Genomic DNA, 17,500 nt, shown 5'->3' with positions numbered 1-17,500 from the left:
TCAAGGTCGCCCAGTCGGCAGAGTTTGAACAGATCTTCATGTGGCTGAACTTGTCCACTGAAGAACTGGAGAAGTCCAAGTTGCAGATCACTCTTTGGCTCAGACCCTTGTACTCGGCAGAGAATGGCTTCCCGGCGCCGGGCAGAGGCAAACGCTCACAGCCACTTCTTGTTGGTCTGGTAAGTGCAGTGTGCAGTGTTATGTTATGGGAATAGCCGTTATGCACTTTGACATCACGTACGAAATCCCGTAGAATCCCGTAGAATCCCGTAGAATCCCGTAGAATCCCGTAGACCTGGTTGCGTGTTGCATGTACAGGACCCTATTGTGTTATCTGTATTTTCGATTACGAAACGTTCTCTTCAGGCATTTCATGCAACAACTTTTTTCGGACGAAGATCTAGCTAGCCATTAGTTCTATCCAAACTGATGAAGCTGGAAAAGGGACTGTCTGCCACTAAGTGATGGGCTAAATTGGTTAAATGCTCATGTATAGCACACGGTGAACACCCAGCCACACATGTACATACCTAGGGGAATTCATACATCTGTACGTGATGATGTAATGTGCATAAGGCAGGGGCGTCGGACACGGTACGGTCACTACGGTATTGACCGTACCACTATTTGCCCCAACTACCCGCTATGAATCAATAAAGAAACTTATCTGGGATCTACATTTCCAAAATTTTCGGCTCAGTCACCTCTCCCCCATGCATGAGTAAATTATACTTCAGATGGCTAACCGTACCACACTAAAATACCTTCCGATGCCCCTTTAAGGACTATACGCGCTGTTCTCGAGGTCCGTGGTTTCTCGTAAAAAGCAAAACAAAAAAACGCATTTCAGCATTTCTTGGTGGACACCTATCAACTACAATGTGCTTATCCATCTCTGCAGGCACTCTATATTACTGTAGTGTTGAGTATTGACTATTGAAGCCAGCGTGCGTATTCCTGTAGACGGCTATGCTATTCAAATCAGGCTTCTATTCAAACCAGGTATTTCTATGTATGTCAGCCCTACAACCAGGCTTACGTACCGACAGCGTATCTTGAAAATAAGGCTTGTATTCAAATCAGGCTCCTATAAAAGACAGCCTTTTAACCCTCTAGCGCCCAAGATAAGACACGTCCTCCGATATGACACCATAACAGAATGTCCGTAAAATTTTGCGAGCTTGAAAATCGGGCAGGGACAGTCACGTGTGACACACACTCACGCCGATATGCCAATATTGCGTATATGCCAGGGCTAACTAGGCTTTGCTGTGCAAAGCCCACATATTGCCTGAGCAAGCTACAGTATGGTCTTGACGCACTGAGACTTGAGAGAAGAATGATGGGCAATGCTGGGAAGATTTGGTGACAATTCAAGTCGTGTTTGCAGCAAGGAGACAATATGGGAGGAAGAGAGCAATTTATGAGTACTAGTATACTCAATCTGCGGACAGAACTGTTTCGTCCTTTGTGGACTCATCAGCGCAGCGCAAAGAAAATGAGGCCGAACCTGGTAGCAATGAAAAGTAAAATTTCCAAAGCCAGATTTAAACCAGGCCCGAAAGTATCTTGCCAGAGTTCTCAAACTGACAAGTCAGTGAGCTCTGCATAGCGCAAACAGCAAAGGCACTACCCCACACGAGAGTGCTCAACTGCTACAAGAGCAGGAGCAAAATACTCAATCTGAGGACAGAATTGTTTTGTCCTTAGGATTACTAGTACTCATAAATGCGTGGTTTGGAGCTTGCAAACAATTAAATATTTCGTGCATAGAAAGCGGCTCTATAGCAACATGCATGTCACTCACTGGATATACCCTTGCGATACCAACCTGCTCTGCTGTATTTCATACCCTTGCGTTACCAACCTGCTCTCCTGTATTTCATACCCTTGTGATACCAATCTGCTCTCCTGTATTTCATACCCTTGTGATACCAACCTGCTCTCCTGTATTTCATACCCTTGTGATACCAACCTGCTCTCTTGTATTTCATAACCTTGCGTTACCAACCTGCTCTCCTGTATTTCATACCCTTGTGATACCAACCTGCTCTCCTGTATTTCATACCCTTGCGTTACCAACCTGCTCTCCTGTATTTCATACCTTGCGTTACCAACCTGCTCTCCTGTATTTCATACCCTTGCGTTACCAACCTGCTCTCCTGTATTTCAGACCGAGATTCCACTGACGACAGTGCCACTGAACGACATCACATTCATGCTGTCGTTGTTCCCCGGTGCTGGCAAAGATGTCTACGTACCAGATATAGCCGCCAGTGGGGCTCAGCTACTGGACGGGGAGCTATCCTCTTCCTCCTCTGAAGAAGAGGACGACAGTGAGGCCAAAGATGAATGCGAGCAAAAAGGGACCAGCGTAAGTGGAGTTTAGGGTGGAGAAGGCAGTATTGTGCTTGTGTGTGTGTGTGTGTGGGGGGGGGGGGGGGGGGGTGCATGTGTGTGTGTGAGTGTGTGTGTGTGTGTGTGTGTGTGTGTGTGTGTGTGGGAGGGGGGGGGGGGGGGGGGTGATGCGCGTGTGTGTGTGTGTGTGTGTGTGTGTGTGTGTGTGTGTGTGACAGAGAGAGTGTGTGAGAGTGTGTGTGTGTGGGGGGGGGGGGGGGTGCATGTGTGTATGTGTGTGTGTGTGTGTGTGTGTGTGTGTGTGTGTGAGAGAGAGAGAGTGTGTGAGTTTTGTGTGTGTGTGTGGGGGGGGGGGGGGGTGCGTGTGTGTATGTGTGTGTATGTGTATGTGTGTGTGCGTGTGTGCGTGTGCGTGACTTTGAGTGTGTGTGTGTGCGTGAGTGCGTGCGCGCGCGCGCGCGTGTGTGTGTGTGTATGTGTGTGTGTGTGTGTGTGTGTGCGAGACTCTTCCTGACTTTTCTTTCATTCTCCTGGGTGGTTACCAACAGCCAGTGCATGCCGGAGTATGTGGTGTGATGTGTGTGTGGGAAAAAAAAATTTAATAATAAAATGACCAAAAAGTAGGGATTCACTGGCCAGAAAAAAGCCACTTCATAGCTGTGTGGTGTAGACCAGGCTGAATAGTGGCGGTCAATTCTTCAGCCGTGCAAGCTGTTGAGTGGTGCAATCCCAGCACAAGCTGCTATGGCTTCTGCTGTAGCATCGCTATCATCGCCTCCGGCGAAGGGCGTCCAATGGTCCAATGGTGTGTGCGTGAGTGTGTGCGCGTGTGTGTGTGTGTGTGTGTGGGGGGGGGGGGGGGGGGGGTTGTGTGCAGAATGTACTGTACATCCATGCCAATGAATTTGTATATGAACGTGTATGAAGGCGTACGATCGTCATTCAATGCGGCATTGTCTGTCCCCAGCCGTGTGTTGTTGGGAGCGAAACTGCTCAGCCATGCTCCGTACGTCTACCCTTTGCTAACAAATATGGCAGCATGGGTTGAACGTTCAACACCCACAGCAAACAAATCTGGGCGTATATTTGGAGCGGGGAGCATGCTTTTGCTTGCGGCCGGTTGTCTGTTGGCAGTACAAGAGAAGAGCTGTTACAGCATCGGTACGAATACAGTAAAACCTGGTTAGGAAGAACCGACTGATAAGACAAATGTTTGCTTAAGAAGAACTGGTATCCGTAACTCCGTTGGATAAATCACCGTGTATGCACTGGGTATAATATACGGATAAGAAGAACTCCCGTTATTGCAAACAATTACCATCGGTCCCTTGGTGTTCATCCTAAAGAGGTTAAACTGTATAGGGTGGAGGCTGCTGTTGCTGTGGTGTTCTCACCTTTGTTATACTCGTCAATTCGGATACGAGGGAAAATATGCATCCCTGCTGCTGTGTGTATACATAGATATTCCTGTGTGTGCATAGGAGTTTATGGGTTTTTGTATGTGCATGTGTGTGTCCTCGCGCATGTGTGTGTGTGTGTGTGCGTGTGTGTGTGTGTGTGTGTATGTGTGTGTGTGTGTGTGTGTGCACATGCATATATGTGTTGCTGTTTTGTTTCAACCCATACAGTGGATGCCGGGAGCTCTCGGCAAGGTAAGGCTTGTTGCAGAGCATGTAGCTATGTGAATGCATGACAGGAATCTGGTTCTGTCCGGTAAAGCATGGCGGTAATCCGTAGTTGCTATCGTGGTGCGTTTGTTTGAATCATCTATCCGCCTCCCCATCTGTCCATCGATCCGTCGGTGAATCTATCTTGTTTGTGTGTCTATCCGTAGGTGTATCTATCCATCGGTGTATCAATTTTCTCTGTCTGTATCTATCTCTCTGCATATCTATCAGTCTGTGTGTGTCTGTATCTATCTCTCTGCATATCTATCAGTCTGTGTGTGTCTGTATCTATCTCTCTGCATATCTATCAGTCTGTATGTGTGCAAATGAGTACTGTAAGACATGTATACAAAATGAGGAAGTAAATCTAACGTTTTAACGGATGACATTTCTTCGTTATAATAAGATCCGTTTAGTCCTTATGGCTTCATATATGTTGTGTTTTGATATGGCGGAATACTGCAAGATCGTTAACATATCTTTTCGTGAACCTATGAATTTTGGACAATCGTTAAATTATAACATGTCTTACAGTAACTTCCCGATGTCCGGCAAAGTGCTCAATGCACAAAGTGCAGAGCGTTTCAAACGAAGAGAGAGAGAGAGAGAGAGAGAGGTCAAGCCTGTTTGGATTTGTCGTAACTGAAAGTTTCATGCTACTGCAATTATCCCTGATCCCTGTCTGGATGATTGCAGTAGCATGAAACGTTCAGTTACGACAAATCTAAATTGGACCTCTTTCTCTCATTTTTCGTTTATCTGTGTATCTATCTGACGGTGTATTCATCTGGCGGTGTATTTATCCGTCAGTGTATGTATATGTCAGTGTATTTACCCGTCAGTGTATTTATCCGTCAGTGTATTTATCTGTCGGTGTATTATCTCTCTGTGTATTTATCCATCAGTGTATCTATCGGGCTGTGTGTCTATTGGTCTGTGTATCTTTCTGTCTGTGTATTTATCTTTCTAGCACACGAGAGATGAAGCTAGTTGAAAATCTGATGAGGCCTTTCGTACCATTACTCTTCAAAATCAGCACATGGTGTTAATGCCAATATGCTGTATAAATTCACATCGTTGTGCTTCGTCACATTATCACCATGTACTGATTTTGAAGAGTATTGGTACGAAAGGCCTCATCAGATTTTCAACTAGCTTCGTCTCTTCGTGTGCTAATATGTTTCACTCTGACTAAGTCTCTATTTATCTTTCTGCGTATATACTTGTCGGCGTATTTATCCTTGGGTGTATCTATGCATCTGTGCATCTGTCTTTCTGTGTATCTATCTCTGTGTATCCATCATTCCCGCCGTCTGGGCCAATATTTCCCCCCGATTCTCTCCATGCTTGTGCAATTGTGCATTTTTGAAATTTCGTTTCTTCGCAGAGCAAGTTTGGCCTGTTTGGTGGCAGCGGTGGAGGTGGAGGTGACAAGCCGGAACAGGAGACAGAGAAACGACGTCGCCACAAGCGACGCAGCACCATCAAGGTGGTGCAGGTAGGTTGCCAGTGCAATCATCACCACCACCATTTCACTTGATTACACTCGGACGTCTCTAATCCGGGCACCTTGGGACCGGGCACTGCCCGTATCTCAGATTTGCCCATATCTCAGGATGACTCATCTTCCATGTATCATATCATTTTTTGAAGAGGTTTATTTGGCAAGTATTGCACATGTTCAGGTTACAGAAAGAATCCATTGATAAAAATGTGTGGAATGTGTGGATGTGTGGTTGGCAGTGACAAACAAGGACCTGCGCATACGAAAAAGGTTCAAACCCCCCAAATTCAAAGCATTTTTGCCAAAGGAACTCAAGCTGAAGGTGCCCGGTAGAGAGACGTGCCGGTATCTGAGGCGTCCGTATAAGAGGCATTTGAGTGTACTTCCAGCACAACGAAATAATAATATTGATAATAACACAGAAAACAAAATTGAACTATTATAGAAAATCTAAGTTAGAGAAATAGCACTAAGAACAACAGCAGTGAAATTTACAAGTGTGAATTTTAACAATGAAAGCGAGAGCAATAACAAATGTGTGTACTAACACTAAACTTGCAACTGAAAAGTGAACAAAGAAGAGAAAGTACAACGAAGATTCCTGATGAGTGTTGATAATAACACAGTTCGCATTTAGCCCAAGTGAAAAACATGGAGCCAATGCATCTGTCTGCAGGAATAGGGTGAAACATTCGAATCTGACGTACAATTGATAGTAGGTAGTAGCAGGGGCTAGCTGGACAGATTCAGGGAACATGGGAAGCTCACCGTGTTTTGCTGTGATGACCGATACACGTCTCACGAACATTGTTTAGGAAATTCTAGGATTCCTACTTATTGTTGTATTTCGTTATTGCTACGTAACTGTCCAGACCTATAACTAGATACTATAGTTACAGAGGTTATGTAACTACATCATCAGTTGAGATGCTTTTATTTGGCACAGCGCTGCACTTGCACTAGCGACTAGCGCTGCATGCTTACCGCTCATTCGAAAAACTGCAGACGTACCCTGTGCATTTAGCGCCCATCAGAAAGTCCGCTGACACACGCTGTATACATGGCGGCCATTAGAAAATCCGCTGACTCACCCCATGCAATCATTCGTAAAATCTCTATGGTCTGTTTTTGTCAGTGCTCCCCTTAGGGGCCATCCGTGAATATCGAACTTTTTTCACCAAATGAATTATTTTAGTTTGGACCCAACCCCTCCCTCCCTCCCTCTCAGAACGTAAAAAAATGTTGACATAATACATGCAAAAGTCGCAAGTGTGTCACTGCTCCTATGTACATGTACATGTATCAGTGTTTTCTGAAACGAAATTGGTCAACCCCCTCCCGCCCCGTAACGAAATTGGTCAAACCCCTCCCGCCCCGTAACGAAATTGGTCAACCCCCTCCCGCCCCGTAACGAAATTGGTCAACCCCCTCCCGCCCCGTAACGAAATTGGTCAACCCCCTCCCGCCCCGTAACGAAATTGGTCAACCCCCTCCCGCCCCGTAACGAAATTGGTCAACCCCCTCCCGCCCCGTAACGAAATTGGTCAACCCCCTCCCGCCCCGTAACGAAATTGGTCAACCCCCTCCCGCCCCGTAACGAAATTGGTCAACCCCCTCCCGCCCCGTAACGAAATTGGTCAACCCCCTCCCGCCCCGTAACGAAATTGGTCAACCCCCTCCCGCCCCGTAACGAAATTGGTCAACCCCCTCCCGCCCCGTAACGAAATTATTTTGTTTCGTGAAAAAAACTTCGTTATTTGTGGACGACCCCTTAGTGATGTTCTATTGACTGTACTTGTCGGTTTGTACTGCAGACGGAGGTACTGAAAGGCGGCAGAGTTACGGCCAGAGCCAGCTCCCTGAAGTGGACGCTGGAAGTCTATCAACAGGTGATACGCCGTGAGAACGAGGAGAAGATCAAGGAGGAGGAGAAGAAAGCGCAGACGGTGAGCGCGAGGGAACGCACAACACTGTGATTCCTGTTGTGTGTTAGCCCAGCGGGGCTTTTTGAATTCTTTATTCTCACGACTGCACCGTCGCCGATAAGAGCCTTTAGCAGCCATGCTGATTCACACACACACACATACAGATACAGTGGAATCCACTCAGAACCAACTCGCATAATATAACGAATTTCGTCATTATAGCGACATGTTGTCCATGTCCCAGTTTGAACCCACAGTGTAAGTTCATTTCTGTTTTAAAGAACAAATTCTCCTGTCCAATGGTGTTGGTTATATCAGGAGTCGACTGTTGTTAGACTGTGTTCCATTGAGCTGTAGTCGGCTCACCACAGTGGCAGTACTTTTAGTGACCCACAACACACTGCTAGGGATGATGCGTATGTGTGTGGGGGGGGGGGGGGGGGGTGCGTGCGTGCGTGCGTGCGAGCGAGCGAACGAGCGTGCGCGTGCATGTGTGTGTTTAGTTCCTCTGGCATTGTCGTAGAGACAGCGAAACCTTCCCAGTGGCAGTCCCCAGCGCCAGTGTCGGGCACTGTACAACGCACAGATGCTAGTAGGGTGTTTGGGACGCAGTCAGGTGCGGGGTACAGTCAGACCTCGCTTAACCGCACACATCCGTTCTCCACAAAATATCCGGATAGGCGAGGGAACCGGATAATCGAACACACATACTGTATGTATGCATGGCATGTGCTGTATATCGGTAACCAACGATTTTCTTCCGGATGGCGAGGGATCCGGATAAAAGAGGACCGGATAAGCGAGGTCTGACTGTACTCTAATTTCAGAAATTTTACGTGAACAGAAATTTTCGGTACAGAGAAGCAGTTCCCTATTGGATTATGTGTGTTAGTGTTTGTTCGGTGTATTGAAACTTTAGGTATGAAACAGATGCACCGAATGTTCCGAAAATAGAAGTACACCGACAATTTGTGAAAGTAGAGTACACAGGCCCGGTGGAACCAGTCTGGTTGGTCAGGCCATGGCCGCCGGAGCAACTTGTTTACTGCCGAGGAGGCCATGTGTACGCCCATGTACTGCACAAACTGTATGGGAAGTGTGAAAGGCTGTGGTGTGGTCAGACCAATCAAAAACTGCTACCGCCAGTCCTGGTACTACATGGTGTTAAGCAGTACCAATGTCTTATGTGGTGACGGTCAATGAAACAATATCATTTTTGAATGCCCTAATTCCAGGACTAATTCCACGCACGTGTGCATACATGCGTGCATGTTCGTGTGTGTATGTGCTTGTGCATTTTTCGTCCATGTTTGTGTGCGTGTGTGTGTGCGTGTGTGTGTGCGTGTGTGCGTGTGTGTGCGTGTGTACGTGTGTACGTGTGTACGTGTGTGTGTGTGTGTGTGTGTGTGTGTGTGTGTGTGCGTGTGTGTGTATGTGTGTGTGTGTGTGTGTGTGTGTGTGTATGGGCATGTGCATTTTTCGTCCATGCTTGTGTGCGTGTGTTTGTCTGCCCACAACATGTCCACCGCCATTCTTCTTCGTGAGCAGAAGCGCAAACTAGAACTACTGGCGGAGCAAGAGACGGCCCTGGAGGAACGCACCGCTACGCTACTCCAGTTCCGTAAGGCCGAGTCTAAAACGCAGAAGTCCTCGCACCTACTCAAGTTTCTGGCAAGTACTCCGACCCCCAGTGGACGGACCACACCAGTTGCCAAGGTAACCATGTGTGTTGTGGTGTCGCACAGCGAGACCGTTATCTTGTCTTTTTGCTTGTGATCATTGTTTTGATTTGATTATTGTGTACGCCTGGCTCTCGTTTCTAGGTGTACCGTCCTCGTTTTGTGATCCTCGTTTTGAGATCCTCGTTTATGTAACTCTTGTTCATGTAGCAATTGTTTGTCTTTAAAAAGGCGGCGAGGTGACAACAGTATAAGGATTGCAATAAACAGCACCAGCTGCAGCGTCATTTCACGAGGGTTTTATTGAGGTGTCACAAACAAATTCTAGAGAAAGTGCTTCTTCATGCTGGGTTGGTGATTTTATTTTTGTGTGTGTGTGTGTGTGTGTGTGTGTTTGTGTGTGTGTGTGTATGTGTGTGTGTGTGCACGCGTGCGCGCGTGTGTGTGTGTGTGTGTATGTGTATGTGTGTGTGATCGACTGGGTAGAAGTGTATGTGTGTGTGTGCGTGATGGACAAACCTATGACTGTATTTTTTTTCACATTACCTTTCCATCATAGTTATGTCTTTGTCCATCACCACTTTCACTTTCTCTAGAATTTGTTCGTGACATCTCAATAAAACCTTCGTGAAATGACGCTTCAGCTGGTTCGGTTTATTGCATTCATTACTTAAATTGTGAGTATGGCACTCATTCGTCTAGTTTCTCAATCTGGTTAGATGGACAATGTTCTCAGAGTGTGAGAACTTAAACTTATAAAGGTTGTTTTCACTTGTCCGGTGCCAAATCTGTGTGTGGCTACCAATCAATGCCGGAGGCAGCTTCTATCCGTCCTGTGACTAAAATATGTGTACACAAACTGCTCATGGCATGTGGACAGTGAAACCAGCATGGCTGACATCATGTGACCCAAAGATGCAGGTGTTGAGTGGAGTTGTACCCAACATGGCTGTCCTGTTTGGTCATGTGACCCATAGATGCAGGGATTGAGTGGAGTTGTAACCAACATGTCTGTCCTGTATGGTCATGTGACCCATAGATGCAGGGGTTGAGTGGAGTTGGAGCCGACATAGCTATCCTGTATAGTCATGTGACCCATAGATGCAGAGGTTGAGTGGAGTTGTAACCAACATGTCTGTCCTGTATAGTCATGTGACCCATAGATGCAGGGGTTGAGTGGAGTTGGAGCCAACATGGCTATCCTGTATGGTCATGTGACAGATGTGAAACTTCTATCAAGTGGTTACTAGCTGACCGAGTGATCACGAAGAGCTTTGCCGCAAGGTGTCATCCAACCACTGGGTCACAGCTTTACAACCTGTCGCCTAGGGGTTGGGTGACATGCCCCCCCCCCCCCCCCCTGCAGAAGGCTGTTGTGAATACAAGGCAAGTATTCATGCCGGGGCATGTGCCACATAAACCTGCTATTCATGCTGGGGCATATGCAATAAAAAACCTGCTATTCATGCTGGGGTATGTGCCACATAAACCAGATTTCTAGTAATGTGTGAACATGTTCAGTGATACACTAAAACTCCCCAGATCCGGACGTCCGTAATCCGAGCACGTCCGTGTACCGGGCACCACTCTGACCCATCTAGAGTCACAAAATGGCTTTTCAAGGAAAAAAGAAAGAAAAATAGAAGCCCCGAAACAGTCGTATTGATTGCATAAAAATATAATTCGACGGGTTCGCGTACCGGGCAGGTCAAGAACAAGGAGTCGTACAACTCCCTGGTCAAGAACCACCTTTCCGCTTCCGTGGGACGCCACCATCCCATGATCAGGCGTCAAATGCGGCTCCTAAACGGTGGAGGAGGATAGATCAGATCCACCAACCATATTCATATTGATTGCATACAGTAAGGAAATAAGTTCTGAGTTATGAGCAATTCCTAATTACGCGCAGCACCACCGCCTGATCAACACTTTGAGAGTGAGAGAGTGGGAGAGAGACAGTGAGAGACAGAGATAGAGATAGAGAGAGAGAGAGAGAGAGATCATGCGAATGCAGGGCTTTTATGTGTGTGTGTGTGTGTTCTGGTGTATGTTCTGTGTATGTTTATGTGTGTGTGTGTCTTATGCGCGCCTTGTTGTTCGTGCTTTGCACGTTTGTGTATGTGTGTGTGTGTTTCTTTGTGTTTGTGCACGTTTGTGTGTTTGTGTGGTGTTTGGTATGTGCTGGTCTAGCAGGACAAGGAGGATGGTGATGAGGGTGAAGAGGAACAAGAGAATGAATCCACTGCTGCATCCTATCAGCCCAAGCTTCTCGAGCTAGCCAACGAGTGGTCGCAGGAAATCCCTGCAGGCAAGGAGACAGGTATGCGTAGGAATGACAATAACCAAGGAACTACAAGTTACACTAAATGTCCACTGACACCACCACCAGCTACTAAACAATCAGCTCATCATGCGGCGATAACATTGCATGACACTGACCGACGGTGCTGACTTACTACTACTACATTTATCTGCCAATCACAATTGCGTAACTTGTGATTTCTTGATTCTTTGCTTTCCTATTTTTGGCTCTCCATCAGAGTCTATCTATGTACTTGTATGTATTTAGTTCTATCCGCTGTCAACTGAACACCAGCGTCACTCTTAAGCTGTGTTCCCAACTGGAGCATGGACGCGGTGCGCTTGCGGTTCATGCGTGCCCAAACGCACGCTCAGGCTTTCACAAAAACAGCAATTTGATTTGTATTTAGGGCGTGCGACGCCTTCGAGTACTAAAGTTTTGACCCAGCCAGTCAAAGTGACTGGCATGTACGCCGGTACGCGCCTGATGCGCGCTGAAAATTCCAACATGTTGGAATTTCCATTTCGGCGCGTTTCCGTACGCATGGTGCCCCAAAAGCCAGCAAAAATATGCACAAACGCGTGGTTTCATGCGTACACGCGCCAGTTGTGAACACAGCTTTACTATTTGTCATCTCGACATAATTATACACTGTTGGCGCTACAGTATGTGCTTGTTGGAGTGCAAACCATGTTCATTACCCATACTAATATCATCAGAGCATGTTCACAAGAATTCCCTCATATGGCATGCCTCCTTATGCTTATATTTTTCATCTATTGTTGACAATCTAGCCGTACGGTTAGAGGAGAAGGCAGAAATGCCTGTGTATCTGGTGAAGTAAAAACTAACCAACAAACAAGAATGCAGGCTGTGTTCCGAGCCACTCTGGGCCGTGTTTAATGTTTTTGGTCTTGTCTCTCTCTCATGTTCAGACTTCAAGTCGCCGTTGCACAACGGCAAGGATTATCGTCTGCAGACCAACCGTAATGTGGCTGATGAACGAGATCAGCTGTATGCATTTGTTGGTCGTCAGTATGACACTGCACCCATGCAGCGTCTGCCGAGCAAGTCTGTGCAAGCACTGCGTGTGCAGGTGGAACGTGATCGCCTGGGTAGGGATGTGCGTGTTTGTGTGTGTGTTTGTGTGTGTGTGTGTAAGTGTGTGTACTACGTATGTGTGTGTATGTGTACATATGTATGTGTGTGTGTGTGTGTGTGTGTGTGTGTGCGTGTGTGTGTGTGTGTGTGTGTGTGTGTGTGTGTCTGTCTGTCCTTTTGAGTCTCTCTCCCCTCTCCCGGAGAGACCCACGTGACCAGTTTTGGCAGTGAGCAACAAATAAAAGTACAAAGTCTGTCTGTCGGTGTGTCTGTCTGTCCTTTTGAGTCTCTCTCCCCTCTCCCGGAGAGACCCACGTGACCAGTTTTGGCAGTGAGCAACAAATAAAAGTACAAAGTCTGTCTGTCGGTGTGTCTGTCTGTGTCGGCGTGTGCATGCGTTTTGGCAAGGCAGTGGTGGTTTGTTGGAGCGACTGTTTTATCTTCTTTATGTAAGCCCAGTATGAGTCTTACACTCCGGACCACACTGGGAGACATGTGGTGGGTGGACTTGTGTGGACAGAGGCACGCAACGAATAAAATTAATACAGCGAAACGCTCATAAGAAAAAGTACTCCAACGTGGAACAGGAGGATGTGATTAGTATCCGAGGTACAGTTCTTATACTACCCTACTACAGTATGAAGCAAAACACCTGTGCCCCAGGCAATACCGTAAAATCTAGGGCTGAAACGATTATACCGAATAATCGAGTACTCGTTTGATAACTCTAACGATCGAGCAATCGTTTAGACTACCGATTACGATTATTTTGCGTCTTTTAAATTTGTGTCCAGAAAGTACGGTAAACCCTCGTTTTGTGAAGTTTGAATCAGTTTCCGCTGGGAGTATGCAGTTGCCAGGGGTATAGTTCATGTTCTGAGGTTAAATTGACTTCAAAACTGCCATGTTTCGGAGCTACCCTTTCACTAATGCAGATTTGTTGGTATTATGAAGGCATAGTTTGTGGAAACAGAGTAATGTTTGCACAGAATTATGACACTATTTGCTAACGATTATAATCGATTGCTCGATCGTTAAGCTAAAGAGTAATCGATACGTGAAAATCCACGATCTTTTCAGCCCTAGTAGAATCCCGCGGATAAGCCCACCCGCGTATAAGCCCATGCTCGCGCATAAGCCCAGGGAAAGTTTGAACATCGCGACGCTTCGTTGTACATGCCCATGGGCATATGTCCTACCATGTACCACGTACATGTAGGGTTTCGTTTGTTTGTTTTGTTGTACATTTCAACACAATCATCGGTTGTTTTTGTTTGCACAGTGATTTTCACCAATGTACTTCTCACTTCCTTGATACTTTCAATAGCAAAATTTTGGTGTCGGCATATAAGCCCATGTCCGCGTATAAGCCCATGTTCTTGTTTAAGCTCACCGAAATGTCCATGTGCAACAGATAAGCCCGCAGGTCTTACCTGCGGAACTCTACGGTAGTCGTACTAATCATTTGTTAGTCTTGTCAAAGTACACACTCGGTGAGATGAACTGTTCCAACACAAATTGTGTAATGTTTGGCATTCAGCCATGACTGACAGTTGTACATATTTGTCCGCCTCTGCTTTGTGCTTTCATCTTTCTCTCCCTATGGCATGTTGCCATGGTGAATGGGGAATTTCCCTGGCCTCCATACAACATGACTGCACCTGCAGTCGACCTGCCAGCCCTGGAGGATATCGCGTAAGTCGCATAGCTGTATACTAGTATCATTGATGTCCAGTTTAGGTCATGTTGATTTGAACCAGGAAACTCTACACGTCTATACTGTCAACGAGCAACGAGGTGTCTTAACCTTAATTTGGCCGTCACAAGAATTCAACCTTGCAACAGCGGCTCTTGACTCCAACTGCCCCGCTGCTCTCTCTGCTCAGCATTGTTAGTCTACCACATACATATACACACAAAATTGTCGTATTTGTTCATCGATGCATTAACTCCTCCTGTAGCCCCCTTCTTCAACAATTATTCACCCGAACGGCCCCAGAGACTGTTCCGGAGGATCAGCGCACCACACGGGGATAAGTGTCGAACTTGCTTCAAGTTCCCTTTCTTCGTGGGCCTGCGGGACGATCGACCATGATGTTTCGGGGAAGCATTCTCTGGAACGCTCTCCCCTCTGATTTTAGAGTGATAGGTGTCCCTGGTCCCTTCCGAAAAGCTCTTTCTGCCATTGATATACTTACCTTGTGAATATCCTCGTTATACCTTTATTATCTGCCATAAACTCCAACCTTCTCGTCTATCAATCATTTGTGCATGCATGTCTATAAAATCAACCACGTATTCCTGACTCCATGAAATTGTCTTTCTATTCTTTGACTCCATGAAATTATTGTCTTTCTATTTCTGACTCCATGAAATTGTCTTCATATAATTTTTTCCTTTTCTTCTTTTGGTCCTTTCTGTCTTATAATATTATCATTTCTTGTTTTCCCTTGCATATCATCCCTTCATCATTCTGTGAGAATGTGTCCTATGGGCAGGTGAGAAGGCATCTATGCCTGTTCATTTGGTGAAGTAAAATAAACAACAACAACAACAATTCAGCGGTGCCAACTTTGTGCCAACTTTGCACCATGGCGGGCAACTCAGCTTACTTAAAACTCGTAGCTGTACTGATGAGGCCCTTATGGCCGAAATATCTTGCTGTCTACAGCATTGGACGTCTTTACTGTCATAATTATATTGGATGTTTGCCGAAAACTATTTCCGTACAAGGTGTGTTCTGTCTTCTGTGACATCATCAGCTAATGGCTGCAGGTGAATTATGTTCTCTGTGTGTGGTTTCGTTCTCTTGTCAGAACGGAATTGGAAAACTTTGAACACATGTGTCAGGAGGAGGATGATGAGGATGAGGACCACAGCAGTGAAGAAGAGACGAACAACATCGAAGAGGAAATCGTCACAGCACACACCACCAATCTCATGCAGCTTGGCCGCGGACAAGTCAGGAAAAGGAAGCATTTGGGTAAGCCTCCCCCCCCCCCCCCCCTCGCCTCCCCGTAAGGCACCTTCGCCCCCTCCCCCCCCCCCCCCCCATAGGGCACCCCTTCCCCCCCGATAAGGCACCCCTCCCTGAAAAGGCACCCCTCCCGGATAAGGCACCTCTCCCCTGTAAGGTACCCCTTCCCCGGTAAGGCACCCCTCCAAGATAAGCCCCCCCCCCCCACAGCAGCTATCCAGCCAAACAACAAAGTGAGGATGTATGGATATAGATCATAGAATTGATGACTACATTGGAGTCTTCTCATCTTGAGAACAACGAACTGTGAAGAGATCCTCTCCTCGTCGGCCTGAATTTGCGTAGTTTTGGAGGAAGTATGTGTGAATGAGTATCGTACATGTGAACACTCATCTGTCAAGCATTTGTGTGTGTGTCTGTGTATACGTATATGTCTGTATGTGCGCCACGCATGCATGTTCAGGTTCGCTACCCAACGGGCGTATGCTGCTCTCATTCCACTCCACTGACGAGCAGTTGACCGTGAAGGTGGTCAAGATTGCAGAGATGTGGAATTTCTCTTCTGGAGGTACGGTGAAACTCCCCAGATCGGGGCAGATAGGGACAGAGCACAGCCCCTACTCCCCAGATCCGGGCAGGCTGGGACAGAGCACAGCCCGTAACTAGGAATTGCCCGCAACTCAGAACTTGCATACTTACTGCATGCAAGTAAAGATTTTATGCTTATCAATATGACTGTTTTTTGACGACGTTATTCGTTGAAAAGCCATTTTGTATGACTCTAGATGGTTCGGAAAGGTGCCCGGTACACGAACGTGCCTGGATTAGGGACGTCCGGATCTGGGGAGTTTTGCATGTGCTGGAACGAACGGCCTAGTCGAAACTGTAATCGTCTGCGCCTCATAGGAGGATTCACTGGTTTGAGGGAAAGATGTAAACGGGAAAAGTCTGAAGAAAAAATTGCATAGGAATGAACAACGATATGTACGTGGAACAGTACGAAATGCAGTATGTGACAGAAAATAGGAGAAAAGAAGGTGAAGTGCGAAAGACAAGAGCAGTGTGAAACTAATAGCAGAGGTGGGCAGGTGAGAAATAATAACAATATGAGACTCAGAGAGGGTGAAGTGTAAGGAGTACGTGCATGGGTATGTGGGTGGGTGCATGTGCGTGCGTGTGAATGCTAAGAGAATAGTCTAAAAATTGCATAGGAAGAATTTTAACGATTCCTGTTTTCAGTGTTTTTTGTTTCTCTCTTCATGTATTGTTGTCTTCTTGATTGGTGGCAGACTTGGCGGTTCGATCATGTTTGCTTGTCAACAAGCAGTCGTTCATGAGTGTGAAGTCAGCGCCAATGCCTGGTGCCGAAACAGTCGATCTCAACTGGACGCGTACTTATCAGAAGCAGGCCAGCAATCGTATTCTACAGGTACGCGTGTGTGTGCGTGTGTGTGTATGGGTGTGTGTGTATGTGTGTGTTTGTGTGTGTATGGATGTGTGTGTGTGTGTGTGTGTGTGTGTGTATGTATGCATGTGTCTATATGTGTGTGTGTGTGTGTGTGTGTGTGTGTGTTTGTGTGTGTGTGTGTGTGTGTGTGTGTGTGTGTGTGTGTGCGTGCGTGTGCGTGTGCGTGTGCGTGTGCGCGTGCGCGTGCGCGTGTGCGTGTGCGTGTGCGTGTGCGTGTGCGTGTGCGTGTGTGTGTGTGTGTGTGTGTGTGTGTGTGTGTGTGCTGGCTAGATTAACTCTTGTGTAATCAACGGTGCTAGTGAAGCTTATATCAGATCCACTCTGATTTAGCCACCCACACTAGTAGCAAGTATTACCTTCACTGGGGGCAGGGGTAACTGCAGTTGGATCCCAGGACGGATACCCAGATGCCGTCAATCCTTTTTCGACACCTTGTCCTCACCCACTTACTGAGGTGTGGTGAGCCCATAAGTGGGATCATTTTCAAGTCCACCCAGAGTTTTGGGGATTTCAGGGGTG

General features: G+C 46.7%; 1 protein-coding gene across 2 annotated transcripts in view; it reads left to right on the top strand.

Moving 5' to 3' along the window:
• The window catches only part of LOC135820781 (uncharacterized), a 40,443-nt gene that overhangs the window by 13,241 nt on the left and 9,702 nt on the right, over positions 1-17,500 (top strand). Inside the window, exons 7-18 of one of the 2 annotated variants that reach the window (XM_065333815.1) lie at positions 1-179; positions 2,174-2,374; positions 3,987-4,010; positions 5,413-5,523; positions 7,344-7,475; positions 9,003-9,170; positions 11,324-11,453; positions 12,371-12,550; positions 14,204-14,231; positions 15,353-15,519; positions 15,977-16,081; positions 16,803-16,942. The exon at positions 1-179 is cut by the window's left edge and continues 29 nt beyond it. In XM_065333815.1, the coding sequence (XP_065189887.1) occupies positions 1-179; positions 2,174-2,374; positions 3,987-4,010; positions 5,413-5,523; positions 7,344-7,475; positions 9,003-9,170; positions 11,324-11,453; positions 12,371-12,550; positions 14,204-14,231; positions 15,353-15,519; positions 15,977-16,081; positions 16,803-16,942 (1,565 nt within the window). The remainder of the gene's footprint in view (positions 180-2,173; positions 2,375-3,986; positions 4,011-5,412; positions 5,524-7,343; positions 7,476-9,002; positions 9,171-11,323; positions 11,454-12,370; positions 12,551-14,203; positions 14,232-15,352; positions 15,520-15,976; positions 16,082-16,802; positions 16,943-17,500) is intronic. The other variant, XM_065333816.1, reaches the window with a different exon arrangement.

The sequence above is a fragment of the Sycon ciliatum genome, chromosome 7 (assembly GCF_964019385.1).
Source record: "Sycon ciliatum chromosome 7, ocSycCili1.1, whole genome shotgun sequence".
Classification (NCBI taxonomy): Eukaryota; Metazoa; Porifera; class Calcarea; order Leucosolenida; family Sycettidae; genus Sycon; species Sycon ciliatum.
This window is presented reverse-complemented; position numbering and strand designations above follow the sequence as displayed.